This window comes from Pyricularia grisea, chromosome VII (genome assembly GCF_004355905.1).
Source record: "Pyricularia grisea strain NI907 chromosome VII, whole genome shotgun sequence".
Taxonomy (NCBI): Eukaryota; Fungi; Ascomycota; class Sordariomycetes; order Magnaporthales; family Pyriculariaceae; genus Pyricularia; species Pyricularia grisea.
This window is the reverse complement of record NC_044975.1, coordinates 1,227,288-1,242,283: the sequence shown is the minus strand read 5'-3', so window position 1 is coordinate 1,242,283 and position 14,996 is coordinate 1,227,288. Positions and strand designations below refer to the sequence as shown.

Below are 14,996 nucleotides of genomic sequence, written 5' to 3'. Positions count from 1 at the left end.
ACGGGCCGTTGAAATCTTCAGTCAAATGTTGGGGGAGTTTTCTTTTTTGTCTTTCTTAGGGTATGCATACTTCGGCGTGTTGGTCTCTTCATTGGGAAACATGAGGGGCGTCAGAACGGAACCGGGAAACAGATAAGCTTTCAGCTTTAGTTAACCTACTTGATAAAAAAAAAACAAGTAACTTGCTCTACGGGCCTTAACCTTTCCCCCCTTCTTTTCTCAAACGGGTTTCTTGGCAACTCCTCTGACATAATAGTTCGTTGTCACGCACACGCACACGCGCGCACCTCCACACTCTCTGGGAGCATTGGACGACAAGGAGCCGAATGGGGGGAAACCGAGGAGCGAAGTGAGAGGGGCATGGTAGACATAAAAAGAGAAATAGTTCAGACTGATCCCATGTATACGGGCTACGGATACCGTCTATGTACGTAGTATGTTGCTTTCCTTTGATGCCTGACTTGTTCCGAAAACAGTTGTGGCACAGGAAGAGGGAAAAGATGGGGGCTAAGACGGTTCCAGTTGACAGTCAACACAACACCGCTGAAAAGCTCTTTGCAGGGCAGTACGGCCATGCGCGCATATACTCTGGGTGACAAGCACAGACGTATCTCCAAGTGAAATTTTTAGTCATGATATCCTAGTGAACAGTAGATAGGCTCGATCAACGCTGACAATGTTGGCTGATACTAAAGACTGAAAAAAGCCGTGGATCAAACAGACAGAAAAGACCGGCCAAACCAAAAACAGACACACAAATGGTGGCAATCAAGGATACCGATCTCGAAAGCTCAAACAATTTGTCCTTATCTGCTTTGTTCTAGGAAAGAGAGCCAGGTGCGAAGAGAAAAACCAAAAGAGAGATCGAGAAAACATCATCAGTCATTGGGGGAACTGCTTGCACCCCCGTCTCATGAATAAAAAAAATAATAAGATAAAATAAAAGCTTTGCTCTGATATTTTGTTCAAAGAAATTCAACATTCTTGGCTAGCGCTCAAAGTAAAACGCCTGCTAGCATCCAAACAGAATATGACAGAAAAACGTAAGTAGTAGTTGCTAACAGGTTGAGCCCTGTTGGGATATCCCGAAAAGTAACAAATTCCACCATGAGAACTGCAAGGACACCGTGGGTTACATATTGGTGAGAAGAACAAATAGAGACAAGAAAAGAACCCTCCTCCCAAACCATAAATCAATTAAACCAAAATATCCAAGCAAGAATGTAGATGGAATAAAACGCGCGCGATCGCTCAGCTTCTTTGGCTCTGGTATCACCAAGGAAAAAAATAGAACAAGAAAATTCAAGGGGCTTTACATCATCAACCGAACCCCGGCGGTGCGCCGTGAGGCGATTCAACTCTTTTCATCGAGTCAACGTTTTTTTTTTTTTTGTTGTCAAACTCCTCCGCCTTAACAAAATAAATAGAAACAAAAACGAAAGGGGGAATCGTAGTGCTCGTCATAAAGCACAAGGGCGTGACAACTAGATAAATGGGAAATTGACAAGAAAGTCGTGTGTAATCTGCTCTCCGTCTGTGTAATTCGGGCCTCCTTCAACGCCTCGGTCGGTGATGAACTGTCTCGAGTCGTCGTTCGGCGAACATGGGATGAGTTTGATGCAATTTGGGTATGAAGTAATGGACTGCTCAGGGGAAATCTGGCACTTGTTGGTCCCGTCTCTTTTCCTCCGAACTTCCCCTGCAGCAAAATCATCAGATACGTCGTCCCTTCCTAGGTGCGCCTGCTGCTATGCATGCATCGCTCGGCTCCTTCTGCTTCCGCTTGGGCACAGCTTCAACGGCGGGTATCGGCTCTGCAGTGTGGGGCCAGGTTTGACTCTCTAGGGGTAGGCTGCCTCTAGCGCCGGCCGTTGAGTCGTCCGAGCATTGAGTTGTCAATGTTGTTGCCCCGAGGATCGCTGCTCGATGGGCCAGACTTGTGATCGATAAGGGCGCTCAGACTCATGATGCCCTTTGAAGAAGGCGAAGTAGCCTGGTGAGGTGAGGGCTGTCGCGGAGCCTGCGGTGGAGGCGGAGGGCCCTGCTGGATATGCGGGGGCTGCGGTGCGGCACCCGGGCTATCGCGACGGGTATAGTGACCGGGCATGGGACGATCGGTCTGCTGGTGGTGAGCCTGAAGATGAGGAGGCGCTTGCTGGTGCTGGAGATGCTGGAGCGGATGCGGCTGGTGATGGTAGGGAGCAGTCGGCGGGGTGCTGCTGTCGTTGCGTGAGTAGGCGTGGTAGACAGTTGGCGGGGTGCTGCTCTGTGCAGAGGCAGGGGACCGTCGACGAGGGTCCTCTTCCTGCTGATGAGGGTGAGGAGGTGGCAGGCGTGGTCCATGCTGGTGGTCGTCCTCAGGACCACGAGGCCTCCTCCTGCTGCCCTCCATTCTCTCGTCGTAGTAGCTTCCAGTCGGGGAGGGAAGCGGCATCTGAGGCGGAGTTTGCATCTGATGTGGCTGCTGCATCGGATGCGGAGGCTGCAGGTGGTGCGGCGGACCATTGTGAGGACCACCGGGGCCTGGAGGAGGCCCCAAAGGCTGTCCAAAAGCACCAAATAGTTGTGTGCCAGGTGCGACACCTCCAGGGATAGCAGAGACGGGCACGAAGGCGGTCGTACCACTTGAAACTGGCTGGAAAACACAGTCATTGCCCGTCTTTTTGCAGTTCATACATTTTCCATCGGCCGTGGTTTGGTAACCGCTGCAGCGGATCTGGAAACAGTCAAGTTTTGTCAGTTTCACGCTCAAGCGCACACACAAAATAAAGCCTCTCCTAACGATTACAACGTACCTTGCGCTTCCGGCAGTAACGGCAAGCAATAGAAGTCCGCTGTCTGGGCGCGCTGGCCTGTTGAGCATTTGGGACGTTGCGGTAGTCGAAAGGTCCCATTATGGCCCCGGGCGGTCCCTGATGGTAGGTGTAAACCGGAGCGTAACCACCATCCTGTGGGTAGCCACCCTGACGTGGCGGTGGTGGCGGTCCAGGGTAATAGCCATTCCTTGGCTCGGCCTGCGCGGGTCGATGACTGGCTTGGAGATGCCTCGGATCTTGAGGCGGCGGTGGTGGTGGACCCCTGCCGTCGATTGCATGTACTGGTGGGAGGTGGTAAGCTTGCCCGGGTGGCGGGGGACCATTGTCGCTGTCGGTAGGAGATAGCGAGTACGCCGACCGCGGCTGGTCGTGGGGTGGAGGAGGGCCCCTTTGGGCAGTGGGAGGGTAGTCATGGATAGACGGAAGGGTGATGGGACCGGCGGCTGCCATGTTGGATCCGTTGGAACGATGGTGTTGCGGTGGTTGAGTCCTTAGTCTGTCGTCGTCTTCTTGCTTGGAATACTGTGAGTCGTCGCGTGGATCGCGGGGTTGTAGCCCTCGTCTTCGAAGGTCATCGGCCATGCTACGGTGGTGAAGAACTGAGGTTGCCAGAACGCTGACTGCGCGTCGTGGGAATCCTGGCTTGGTTTTAAGAATGACAAGCCGACAGCCTTAGGTTAAGATTTGAGGCAGGGACGTAAAGTAATAACAGAGCTTCAGGAGCACCAAGCAGGGATGCTGTACTGCTTGTTAAGCTGATGACTCTGGCTGACCTGACCTAACCTTATGTGACCGACACTGACTGGCAAGGTCTGTGGTCTATGTTGATGATTGCTATTTAGCAATTGTTACCTCCAGCCCAAGGTAAGAGGGGGAGGGAGTGGAGAGTAGGTGCAAAATAAAGGGACGGGATACGAACATGAAGAAGTCAAGAGTCGGTGCGCGCGGGCCGAATTTAAAGTCGACAGGCTCCGCTGCTGAAGCGACCCCGTGCGTCTTTGTTGCTGCTGGCTGACGGCGAGGGGGTGCGTGCCGTGCGAGTGGGAACCCCAGTCGAAGCCAAACCAGATCCAGGTTGGGCAGGATTGGACCTTGGACAGGGACACGGGAGGAACCTTGGTAGGGGTGTGCCGGCTGGTCCGTCCTGTCTATTCTGTCTTGGGAACTTGAGTTAAGTTAGGCACTCTCCAGGGAGAAAGCAACTCTTTTCGGCTTTCCAGTTTTGCCGCTGACGGGAATGTCCAGGCGAATGCCAAACGGGGGATAAAAGACATAAAATAAAAAGAAAATCAGAGGGACGAACCGCTTATTTTTGTGTCTTGGGCGAAACGAGGGAGCAGAAACGCCACGCCACGAAGACTGATGTAGCTGAGAAAAGTGCACACGACGCACCAAAAGAAGAAGAAAAAAGGTCAGGTTGAGATCGATGGGGTTTGCAATTCCTCAATCCAGGGCCAAGTTGAGGTCTTTTTTTTTTCTTTTTTTTGGGTGTAATGTCAACCGACTGGCTTGGCTGCTGCTGACGTGATGGCGTATTGTAACGATAGACAACGGTATGTCATGGGTCAAAGGTTTCGATATGGCTGCCAGTTCCTTTCTCTGGTAGTAGTGATATTGTCAATGCTACTCCTTTGAAAAGCTAGAAGCTGACTGGCTTCGATACTCGTTCCCGAGAGTTTATCTGTTGCAGCTGTTGATGTCGTCCCTGTCACTATCCGCTGGGAAACTAGCGTAGCGTTTGGTAATGACGAAGTTCGACGGTGGAAGAACGGGCGGGAGTGTGGAAAACAAAATAACAACAACAATAAAAAAATAAAACGTGAAAGGCGGGGACCGATGATAGATGCTAAGGTTAGCTCGTGCCGGGACCGGGACGAGGCAAGGCTTTCTCTCTTTTGAAAATGAAAAAGCGGGAACTCCCTCGTGAACGTGGCGAGGTGAAAGGTGGTCCGGTCCTAAAGTAGGCAGGACTGGCTGGGGTTCAACTCGCCGAACCGTTGTTTTAGTTCCTCTCTTTTTTCCTCCTTTGAACTTCCTTGACGACTTTTCAAGCAAAGAGACGGGTCAGGACATGCATGCCTGGCTGGCCGGACGCAAAGCTCAACGTACGAAAAAGGTGGGCAGGATAACATTGGACGCAAAAAGAGGAGGTTGTGAAGAAAAAAGAAAAAAAAAATTGATTAAAAAAAAAGACGACTAACAGACAAAACACAGACAGCTAGACAACCAGACAGACAGACAGACGCCAAAGCAACAGGCAAACATGCAAGGATAGAGACGGATGATGGGCGTGGATCTAGAAGCAAAAAAAAAGGCACACAAAACTTGTGCTAACCCACCCTTTTGGTGCGATTGGGAGTGGACGGGTCAGGCAAAATGGGCCGACCCCCCAGAAGAAAATAAGAGTACCCACTCGAACGGCTGGTACCCGTTTACGGTACACCCTTGCCCTGTCCTTCCCTCCACAAGATCACTAACCATGGTACACGCCCCCTCCAAAAGCTGTTCCTAGTGCATTTTAGCTACACTGTACATTGATTGCTGCGGGAAGTCTCTTTTTCCATCGTGTTTGCTTCTTTGGTTCGTGCATTTCTCCGTTCTTGTCTTGTCCCGTCAACGCAGGTCGGCCTACGCCCACCCCCATTACCACCCCCAATGCCCAGCCCAGAAGCCTCTTGCAATCTGCCATGTTCCTCAAGCGAGGGACACTGTGCGGCCAGTGGGTGGGTTGATTGATTGCCGACCCCTCCCCCTTGCTACTCATCACGCCCTGTACTTTGGTACCGTAGGCGGGCGATCTAGTGAATTCAATTGCACAGCAAAGCATACCTGAAAAAGATAAAAATAAAATAAAATAAATAACCAAATAATACATGCAAAAAGACGTCTTACATGACTCCTACCCGCCGTTCCAACATGTAAGCGCTCGCGCACGGCCTCTGCAGCAGGCAAACGTGCCTAGAGGACGCAAGACGACCGTTGAAGGAACGACTTGGCCTCGAGGCAAAACATTATTGAGACGAATGCACAAGCTGCAATCGTTTATGCAGCCGACCTCTTCTGCAACGGCGCTGCTTCTGCTCTGTTGCCGCCGCCGCTGCGGTGCAGCAAAAGAGAAACAAAAGGTCGATACGAGACGGAAGTAAATTGACGTAATATGCAATGTTAGTTTTTTTAGATATCACAAAGTGTATTTGCTTGTCTGCGTGTTTAGCAAGTCCCGTCCCCATATGGATGATAAAGACCTGATGTGTTTTATTATGGCTTTTCTCCTCAACAAACCTTTCTCGTGATGGGAATTTACATATGTAAGCTGATCATTATTTTCTGCCCCAAATGATCACGATCGCTGTTTGCTTTTGATTTCGGTCTTGGAACACTTACCCACCATGCAAGGCGTTTGTAGGCTTTGGCTCTTTGCTTCGCATCAAGCCCTTTTCACCAACGCCTCAGAAGAACCACGAATCAGGGCATGCATGTGTGTTTGATCCTTAGATCTAGACATCTTCCAGAATACGGCGCTTTGGTTTTCAGCTGCACGCCGTCCGTTTTCTCCCTGCTTCCACCACGGGCACCAACAGACGATGCCGCTTCTAATAACTGAAGCCCGAAGAGGTAAAAGGGCGCATCTCAATCCACTGAGCTCGGCATAACTGTGTTTTCTGTTACACTGTCTGACTTGGTACACTGTCTGACTTGGGAAACACTTTTCCCTAGGCCCAAAGGGATAATACCAATAAATAAATAACCCTTTTTTTTCCTGTAAAAGAATAAGATAAAAACAAAAAAGCAGATAATAATTTGCGTCACTCGGTTGTATGACAAGCTTGTTTCTGTTGGTTAAGATGTGGCTTGATCTTTTGGGTGAGCGGCAGGCGTGTTAGGCTAGGCATGGCATGGCATTACTGTACTGTACCACCAACATTTTCTCCGCTATGTGCTACCCCAGCCAAGAAACAACAGCTCGGGGACTTTTTTCCCTAGTCATTCTGACGATTTGCTTCAAGCCCTTCTAATGTTTCCGCCCGGTCCCGAGAAAGCACCTGCCCAGCTTATTTCGGTGGGAAAGGTGACAAAAAAGGAGGCACAGTCAATTACCTACCCAGTTTGCCAGTCAAGGGAAAAGATCACACACACACACACACACACACATTTCAATCGTTGGTCAGCAATCAGCAAGCCAGTGCAAAAAAGGGAAAAACACAACAAGAAGAGTCACAGCCCTTCCCCACTCCACATGCCCATCTCATCAGCCCAGCTCATTCAGAACACCGATCATGCCGGGGTGCGAGGATTAGGATGCAGAAACACGCCGCACAAAACGAGGAGGGAAAAAAGGGGGGGGGAGGGAATGAGTTGTTGACCGGGGAGGGGGCGCGGGAAGGTGGATGTGATTAGTACCAAAGCTGCGTAACAAAAAAAAGGAAAAGAGTGGGCCCAACCGTCTCTCCTTCGCCCGCTTGGCGCGTGTGTGTGGTGGTGATGATCGGGGATGGGGTGACGGGTGCGAGGGTAGGTGCGTGCTCTTCAGGTCACAGGGTTTGCTTCTACTGTGAAATCTTTGAGGGGGGAATGGAGGATAAAATCAGAGTGGGGACGAGGGTCTCTGAGGATTGAGGGATAATAACGACAAACCAAAAGCTGACACATCCTTGTTCCCTGTTACTGCCTGTTGCCGAATTTGGCAATTGGCGATGATTTTCCGAATGGCACGGCCTTTTTTTGTCAAACTTGCTAGGGGGGATGGGAGGGCCCAGGTATCACTTGTTGTATTCGTTTAATGCACGATCGCGACTGGCGGGTGGTTTACGTTATAAATGAGGAAATAATAGCAGCATTTCCACCTACCTGGGATATGCCTTCATCGTTTTGCAGTGAGATTTCTTGGCCTCCTCTTCGCCCCCATCCTTGTGAACATTGCTGAAACACTCGGATGCGATCCAACGGTGGACGGAGCGGGCGGTAGTGGCTTGGCCGCCATTCTGTCCTGCCGATTTCACTAGAGAGCCAAGTGTTACTGACTTATTAACCAGCTAGACTAGTGATTTAAAGGGACATGCGGGAGTTTGTGCTCCGATCCGACATCCCGCCCGAGGGAGACACGAACGCGCATTGTTGGTTGGGTTGGTATCAGCATTAGGCTTTCCATGTCGCGAAATTTTAGCATTCTTTTGGCCAAAGGGTTGTTTATACATTGGATAAAGCGAGTCGGGCAACCAAACGATGTATGGTATCTAAACATCTTAGCTCTAGAACTTGTTCATTAACGATACCTGAGCGCAAATGCATGCCACTGCAACTTGTACGTAATAGATCTCTTTGCTGGATCTCTAGGATTTAAACAATCGATTTTTTTTTTAAAAAAAAAATGAGAGATTGATTTCTTGGGGGGTTGGCCAAAAGATTCCCCCCTTCCTACATTCCATCCAGTGATTCTAGAAGCAAATTTGATTCACCGGGCCTTGTAAGACGAGACAACCCATTCCCTGGCACAGTTCTGAGCATGTTCGGTTTTTTAGGGACGAGGGGAAAGGTTATTATGCGTATGCACAAGTGCAAAAGACTGGGCTGACATGCGGGCCGGGAAAGCTGAGCCTTTGGAATTTTGGGACGGAACAAGATGCCCCCAAAATAAAGGGCAGATCTTACATAAGGAACCTAATGAATGGGATAAATGACGTTTTGTGCACGGGCGGGAGTGTCCGTCCGCACCGGTCAAGGACCAACCTGTCTAGGCACATTTCTGTGTGACAACCTACCACCCAGGCTAGCACAAACCTACTTGTTAGGGCCAAGGGGAGGCAACGCACAAGAACTACACAGAAAAAAATTTGCTAAAATATAAAGATAAAATATTTAATGAGAAAAAACGAGCTAAGCGAAGACGAGAACCAGCAACGGGCCGATACTTCGCGCCAGTGTTGAGAGATTTGAAACTCTTATATTGTTCAGCAGGCAGTAGACCTTAAGACGTTCCAGAGATCGAAAAGACTTCATGCTGGTATCGATCACTACGATGGTGGGTGGGTGTTTGTGCTGGTCAACATGGGACGAGAACTGGGTCTGGCCAGATAACGGGCAAGCCGATCTTGGCAATTGCCAATTGGCAATATCCCTCCACACCCATTGAAGATTATTCTCATGCGAGGATCGATTGATTGAGTCTGTGTGTAAGACGGGGATGACATGATAAAAGAATATGCAGGCTCTTCCCCCTTTGACAAAATTACGCTGGACGGGATGAGGGGGAAAGAATAAAAAAAGGCCCTTGTTGGGATTTCATCTTTGGCAATTCTTTTGAACGATAGGATAAATTGACTCGAAACGGCCGAGATAAAAAGTAAACAAATCTGTCTGCCCCGGCGATCACCAAGCAGTAAAAGTCAGATGATGATGCGATGCTTTTTTTGGAGGAGCTTTTGCTCCCGAGTGCCGTGCAGTACGACCGAATTGTTTAGCGCGCCGAGCGATCTAGCCCCGAGCTTCACAACAGTCTGAGATTTGCAGTCTTGAATTGTATTCAAGAATACAGATTGCCATCACTCCGTGCATAGAAATGTCTAGATTGTTGTTCGCCAGAAGCCCACGTGCGTGTCAGATGCACAGTATTTCCAAGCCTTGCAGATGGACAAGCTAATATGAAGCATAGAAAGAAAAGAAAAAAAAAAAAAGAAAAAAGAACGGCCAGAGTCTTGGAGGTCATTTTGCATGTCAATCAACTCAAATGGTTGTCAATGTCATGGTCTGTAAACCATATCCGAGAGGTTTGCCGTTTTTGGCCAAGTTTAAGCCGACGCCAAAATATAACGTTAGATTTCCCCAAATAGTTAATACATAGGTCCGCCTAGGAGGGCTTTTCCTTTTTTTCTTGTTTCTTTTTTCTTTTCCTCCGTAAAAAAAAAAAAAAAAAAAAAAGACTAAGAAGTGCACAATGCGGGCTCAGCGGAGGCAATGTAACGTGTCAAGTCGTAAATTTAAACTAGCCTTATTAAATGGTTCCTGCAAAAATAACTTTTGGATTTATGCTACCTGCATTTTATTACGGCTATGGCCTGGTGATGTTAGAAAAACCTAGGTAAATGATTTATCATGAAACTAAAAACAACCACGGCATCGTCTATAATATAACCGACGGATGAGGGTTTTCGCGAATCTTTTGAAAATTTTACTGATTCGGGTTCAAAAGTACCTGCGGCAAAATGCAAAATAGTAATGACTCGGAGTTAAGCAACGGCCTGAATGAATTTCGAGCCCGATTGTCAGTCAGCATGAATGATTAAACAGACGCTGTTTGACCCGAATTACTGGTACCGAAATGGAGCTAGTTGAGCCCAAGGCAGGCCACGAGACCAGACCGGTCTCCAGAAGATCGGGAAAATATTTCCGCGAAGGGAGATTCCGTTGTGTGATTCCCTCGTCTCGGCGCCATCTTGTATCGATATTGCTACCCAAAGTAAGGCAGGCTGGCTTTAGTAATCCCCCAAAAAAATGCCTGCTTCGTATGAATGCCAAGTTCTATACGTAATTTTGTGTTCCCACTTGCAATTCAGTTCCATCCCGCGTGCCGAGGTTGACAGATCGCCGTCAACTCCTTTTACTGTTTACCCCGCCCACCCACATTCCTTCCCCCTTCCCTTTTCAGTTGCCCTTGCCGCCGCTCGTTTGCCAGTTACAAATTCCAAGGCGCCCGTCCTCGGTCCGCTTTGTTTGATTGGACACAGATTCCACATGAGCCCCGTTTATTCAAAGGGGCCTTTTGCGGCGAGTGTGACAAGCGAGGGACAAGCGAAAACAGGGTCGAACCATCAATGACAAGTTTAGTCATAGGCATTCTCCTGTTCAGTCCTAACAGCTTTGAGGACCACTTCAGCCGTTCCTTAGTAGCGGGGGCAGAATAGACAATCAGGCCATGAAATCCGTTAGTCTCTGCCAACCTTACAGTAGTCCGAGCACCTGATAGCCTGTTGATTGACACCTTCCATTTGAGATATACCAAGCGAGCGACATAAGAGTAAGGGGTACATAGGTACAATATATAAAAAATAAAAATAAAAAAAAACGGACTCAAGAAGGCTGGTCGCCACCTACCTACCTTAGGTACAACCCATCAATCACCTGGGGTCGGGTGAGAAAATTCTTCAAGGAATTCGCTGGAAGTTGCAACCCAGATAGTTATAACATCAAAAAGCTACCGATATGACCTGTCAATCCATCATGCATCACACAAACAGCTTACTATGGTGTCCCCTGGCACTATCGTCCAGTGATGTGGGCCTTGTGGGCGTTGCCGACTTTGGTAATAATTTTGGAGAAAAAAATAATTTAGGTACTTGATTCCTCCCGCAAACAGTAAAGCTGGTAAATTCCCACGCATACACGTACGGTGGCAGGGGAGCGTTTTTTTTTTTTTTTTTTCGCACGATACCATAGTACTCAACTACCTTTCTCCCACGTCCCACGTAACTGCTACTCTACTGCCCGCGTAAGGAGAGTCAAGGGAACTTTTGGTAAGGCGGCGGGCCGTCGATGGGAAGGTTTGCCCGTTCTGTAGTTTGGTTCCGGTTCCGCCCAGCTGGGATAACAACACCAACAAGTATGGGAACCCTTGTAGAATCCCCACTTGCCACGATTCTTGCGAGTAAAATTTCGTGTCCCTACCAGGCTTGCAGGCTTACTACGCTGGTTGCGGTACCTATGATAGACTTTTACGGATTAGAAAAGTGTTCCTTGATAAACGTTGTCAAGTTGGCCTGCAGCTCGGTCTCCAGTAAGTAGCCAGCATGTATGCCATAGGTCCCCCCTGGAGCCGCCGCTTCTTGACCGATACAGCGGTGTGCCGTCATCTCCAAAGGTTCCTTGCCCCGCGTTCCAACGACATGACGCCGTCTTCCCGCCTCGATCACTCTCGACCACTCAATCGTCTACGGGAGAAGGCCCAGTTGGTAACTAGTAGTACCAATCCCTCGGAAAACAATAGTTCTCGTCCAATTTGGCTAGTCATCAAACCGACCAAACCTCCAAACCTCCAAACCACCAATCAATTGGCATGGAAACCGAGCCAATTGAACGTCGATCGCTGACGGCCCCTGGCGCGACTTTAAACATCGGCAATCAGAAGCCACAAGAGAGGATGGGCTCGGGGGTGTTTTGAAAGGGAGAAGCGAAGAGAGTAGTAAAAAAAAAAAAAACGACCTCCGCTAACAGTATGCACCCGACCTTATTTCTGGGACCACATCGGAGTTGGAGCTGTCTGACCCTACCGTTGACAACAGCCTCTTATTTTGGGGTATAGTGAGCGGAGAGGGCCGCGCGTACATGGGCATACGAGAAACAAAAACATAGAAAGAAAGTCGCTTTCTGTCCCGGGATTGTCCTTGAGACGGCGAAAGTATTACCTACTTGACAGTGGCTCGCCCACCCGCCCGACAAAATGCAATGCATGCAATCACAATCCCACGATAGGGTTTCCGTAACAAGGATACTAGTGGTAGGGGAATATGCAATTCCCGTACAGGGCGGCACGGCCGACCGGCAGGCTTTTCGGGTGGATCAGACATTTTTGACATACAGGAACAGTATCGTAGTACTCTGTAGTAAAGGCAAGGCAACGCAGCTCGGCAAAAAAACCATGACCAGCATTTCCTGCCTTTTGGTCCCGACGTCGCAACGTCGCCGGTGGCTCTCGCCCCTCTTGTTTTCACTATCGTAGTACCGGTTTTCTCCACTATACATCTCTTTTCCCACGAGGTCGCAAGGGGGTAGGCATGTACTAAGTCGGGCTTTTCCCCGCTTTGAAATGGATTTTTTTTTCTCCTTCCCCTTCGCAGTGACGAGAAGGAACCAAAAGCCCCAAAAGCCAGAACGAAACAAACCAATCCCTGGCCCGCCACGGCCCGCTGCGGCCGGCGTGCGTGGCGAAGAGGGGCTGCGAGGAAATGAACGTCTAGGGCATAACGCTTGCTGACCGCTTTTGTTCAGCCGTTGCGCACATGTACGGAGTACACCACAAAAAAAAAAGACACTAGCATCCGCACAATTGGATGTCCTGCGTTCTTCATTCCTCGCTTCCTGTTTGTGTTTGCCGACCTAAGGTTCGCCCTGGTATCTGGAACAATTTTACAGTAACTAGTTAAGCGAGTAATCTGTTTTCTTTTCTTTTGCGCTCATTCCATGCCTATCAACCCTCGGAAATCAGATCTAGCCTTCTCCACCATTTAGCTTGGCGTTTCGCGGCACCGTCATGGGTCCTAGTCCAGTGACTTACTTTGGGCCCATGTTTTTTTTTTTTTTTTTTGTTCTCTTTCACTGCCTTGTGTTTTTGTGCCGCCGCCCGCATCCGCCCACCCGCCCGCTCCTTGTTTAGGCTCATCCCGTCATCTGGCTCCGCGCAAGCAATTAGGGATGCCTATTGGTTGAAAGGCTCACAATCTGGTCTCAGATTCTGAGTATCCCATGTAGCCATGCTTTCACCAGCTCCAAAAAGCAGGGTTTCATTGGCGCAGGGTGGAGTGGTCGATATTGACATTAGTACAAGGTACGTGGTCGGCTTGTCATACGGTACTGTACCTTTGGCGGCACCCATCAAAGATGGCGGAGTTCTGGTTCTCTTTACACCACAAATTCAGGATGGTTGCCAGCTTTTTCTTTCTTCTTTTTTTTCTTGGAGTTATCGGTGGAACTACTTTTACCCTTTCGGGTAACTGTTGGTCTTGAGCTAACAACATGGTTCAAATGCCGGCAATTCTGAGTTCCTCTCATCTAGCCACAGGCCAAGATGTCGCGAGCCACACCTGCCCAATTATTACTGCGTAGTGTACACAAGCTGCCTACCACCTCAAGGTACCCAACGTTGTGTGCTCAATCCCAGAAGTCCGGCGGACCATGTCGAACCAGCTACCGCGGGCCGATGCCGGGCCATCGGGCTTTGCTCCATTATTTCATCCGTTGACCACTCACTGTCCGAACAACTAACTGACCTAATTTGCCGCTCATCTATCTCCGCCGGGTGTCCTTGTAAATCGAAATGGACCAGGTGTGGGGAGGCTCGTCCCATCTCCCATTCATACCCACGATTAAATGCTGACCACGGAAATCGCGGACGGCAGCGAGAACTTTGCCAATGAAACTATACAGCCCCTGGCCAATATGGTTCTCGATCTTCACACGTGACTCACTACTGATGAAAGCGGGTTTGGAGGGCCATTTGACCATCACCCTACGGTAGATCGAAAACCGTTAGTGGACACCCAAGGTGTACCGCAGTACGTTCATAGGTCCCTCGTGTCGGTGTCTGTGCATATCCTGCCAGCATGCAGACGGATAGTCAACATGGGCTATGCGGCTACAGTAAGCACCCGTGGTCACTATCGGTACATGCACTTACAGCTGCTTAGACCTGGTTTAAGCAAACAGGCACTGAGCAACTGCCTTGAAATCAAGTCATATTCGCACTTTTGATGGATTTCTCTTACTCATGGCGTGTCTTCGACAGCCGCACTATGTACCGCCGTCCGCATACCACTCTAGCTTGGAGCTAAACCATCTGGTTAGTTCATGGCAGCCCAACTAACGACTTGGCTTGACGGCAAGACGGCGGCAGATCCAGCCCATCGGGATAGCGCTAGATCTTGCAAACGCCCAACACAAGCGCCTTCTCGTGATGTGGCGAAAAATAGCGACGGCGCTGCCCTGAGCTAACATCTCGCTGTGACGGGACTAAGCAAGCATCAGCGGCAAGACTTCGCCGGCGCTGAGACTAGCTGGGCCAATGATAATCATTATTCAAAGACTTGAAGCAGACACCCGGGGCAAGAACTACGGGAAATTGAGACTCCTCGGCGTCAGGATTTGATGCAATCCAAGCCACCACGATTCTCATCATAAAACTTGTTCATTGTACACATTATCACTTCTTGTTACAGCTAAATCCAGATTTGCTACTGACAAACTCCAGTCCCTGGTCACACTTGCGCGCCAAAAAAAAAAAAAAAAAAAGGCGGCTCTTTGTCAAGCAGTTACACCATTGCAAGCTGTGCCGGCGGTGGGCTGAAGATAGACACCGCGTTACAGATGTCACCTAACTGGCACACATCAACACCCTGGGTGGCAAACATTGAGAAGAGAGCCAATCTTCAGCGCTTGTTTTTTTTTTTTTTTTTTTTTTTTTTTTTTTTTTTTTTT

General features: G+C 49.3%; 6 protein-coding genes across 6 annotated transcripts; 3 read left to right on the top strand and 3 right to left on the bottom strand.

Moving 5' to 3' along the window:
• Window positions 1-611: 611 nt before the first annotated feature.
• PgNI_10401 (uncharacterized protein) lies at window positions 612-5,098 on the bottom strand. Its single transcript, XM_031130372.1, has 4 exons — window positions 4,120-5,098; window positions 3,736-3,969; window positions 2,796-3,650; window positions 612-2,716 (listed from the first exon to the last, which is right to left on the bottom strand). The coding sequence occupies exons 3-4, from the start codon at window positions 3,396-3,398 to the stop codon at window positions 1,859-1,861; spliced, it is 1,461 nt and encodes a 486-aa protein (XP_030979796.1). The 5' UTR covers window positions 3,399-3,650; window positions 3,736-3,969; window positions 4,120-5,098; the 3' UTR covers window positions 612-1,858.
• Window positions 5,099-5,689: 591 nt separating this feature from the next.
• On the top strand, window positions 5,690-5,962 carry PgNI_10400 (uncharacterized protein; the record flags this gene model as incomplete). The annotated part of the gene is made up of 1 exon (XM_031130371.1): window positions 5,690-5,962. The coding sequence occupies one exon, from the start codon at window positions 5,690-5,692 to the stop codon at window positions 5,960-5,962; it is 273 nt and encodes a 90-aa protein (XP_030979795.1).
• Window positions 5,963-6,068: 106 nt separating this feature from the next.
• On the top strand, window positions 6,069-6,387 carry PgNI_10399 (uncharacterized protein). Its single transcript, XM_031130370.1, has 2 exons — window positions 6,069-6,124; window positions 6,213-6,387. Exons 1-2 carry the CDS (start codon window positions 6,109-6,111, stop codon window positions 6,302-6,304), a joined length of 108 nt encoding a protein of 35 aa, XP_030979675.1. The 5' UTR covers window positions 6,069-6,108; the 3' UTR covers window positions 6,305-6,387.
• Window positions 6,388-7,677: 1,290 nt separating this feature from the next.
• PgNI_10398 (uncharacterized protein) lies at window positions 7,678-7,797 on the bottom strand (the record flags this gene model as incomplete). Its single annotated transcript, XM_031130369.1, has 1 exon — window positions 7,678-7,797. The coding sequence occupies one exon, from the start codon at window positions 7,795-7,797 to the stop codon at window positions 7,678-7,680; it is 120 nt and encodes a 39-aa protein (XP_030979674.1).
• A 693-nt stretch (window positions 7,798-8,490) lies between these two features.
• Window positions 8,491-8,741, top strand: PgNI_10397 (uncharacterized protein; the record flags this gene model as incomplete). The annotated part of the gene is made up of 2 exons (XM_031130368.1): window positions 8,491-8,612; window positions 8,678-8,741. 2 exons carry the CDS (start codon window positions 8,491-8,493, stop codon window positions 8,739-8,741), a joined length of 186 nt encoding a protein of 61 aa, XP_030979486.1.
• A 1,744-nt stretch (window positions 8,742-10,485) lies between these two features.
• On the bottom strand, window positions 10,486-13,749 carry PgNI_10396 (uncharacterized protein; the record flags this gene model as incomplete). The annotated part of the gene is given in 9 exon segments (XM_031130367.1): window positions 10,486-10,777; window positions 10,909-10,952; window positions 11,319-11,508; window positions 11,526-11,737; window positions 12,216-12,352; window positions 12,689-12,783; window positions 12,837-12,921; window positions 13,161-13,221; window positions 13,660-13,749. The coding sequence occupies 9 exon segments, from the start codon at window positions 13,747-13,749 to the stop codon at window positions 10,486-10,488; spliced, it is 1,206 nt and encodes a 401-aa protein (XP_030979485.1).
• Window positions 13,750-14,996: the final 1,247 nt, after the last annotated feature.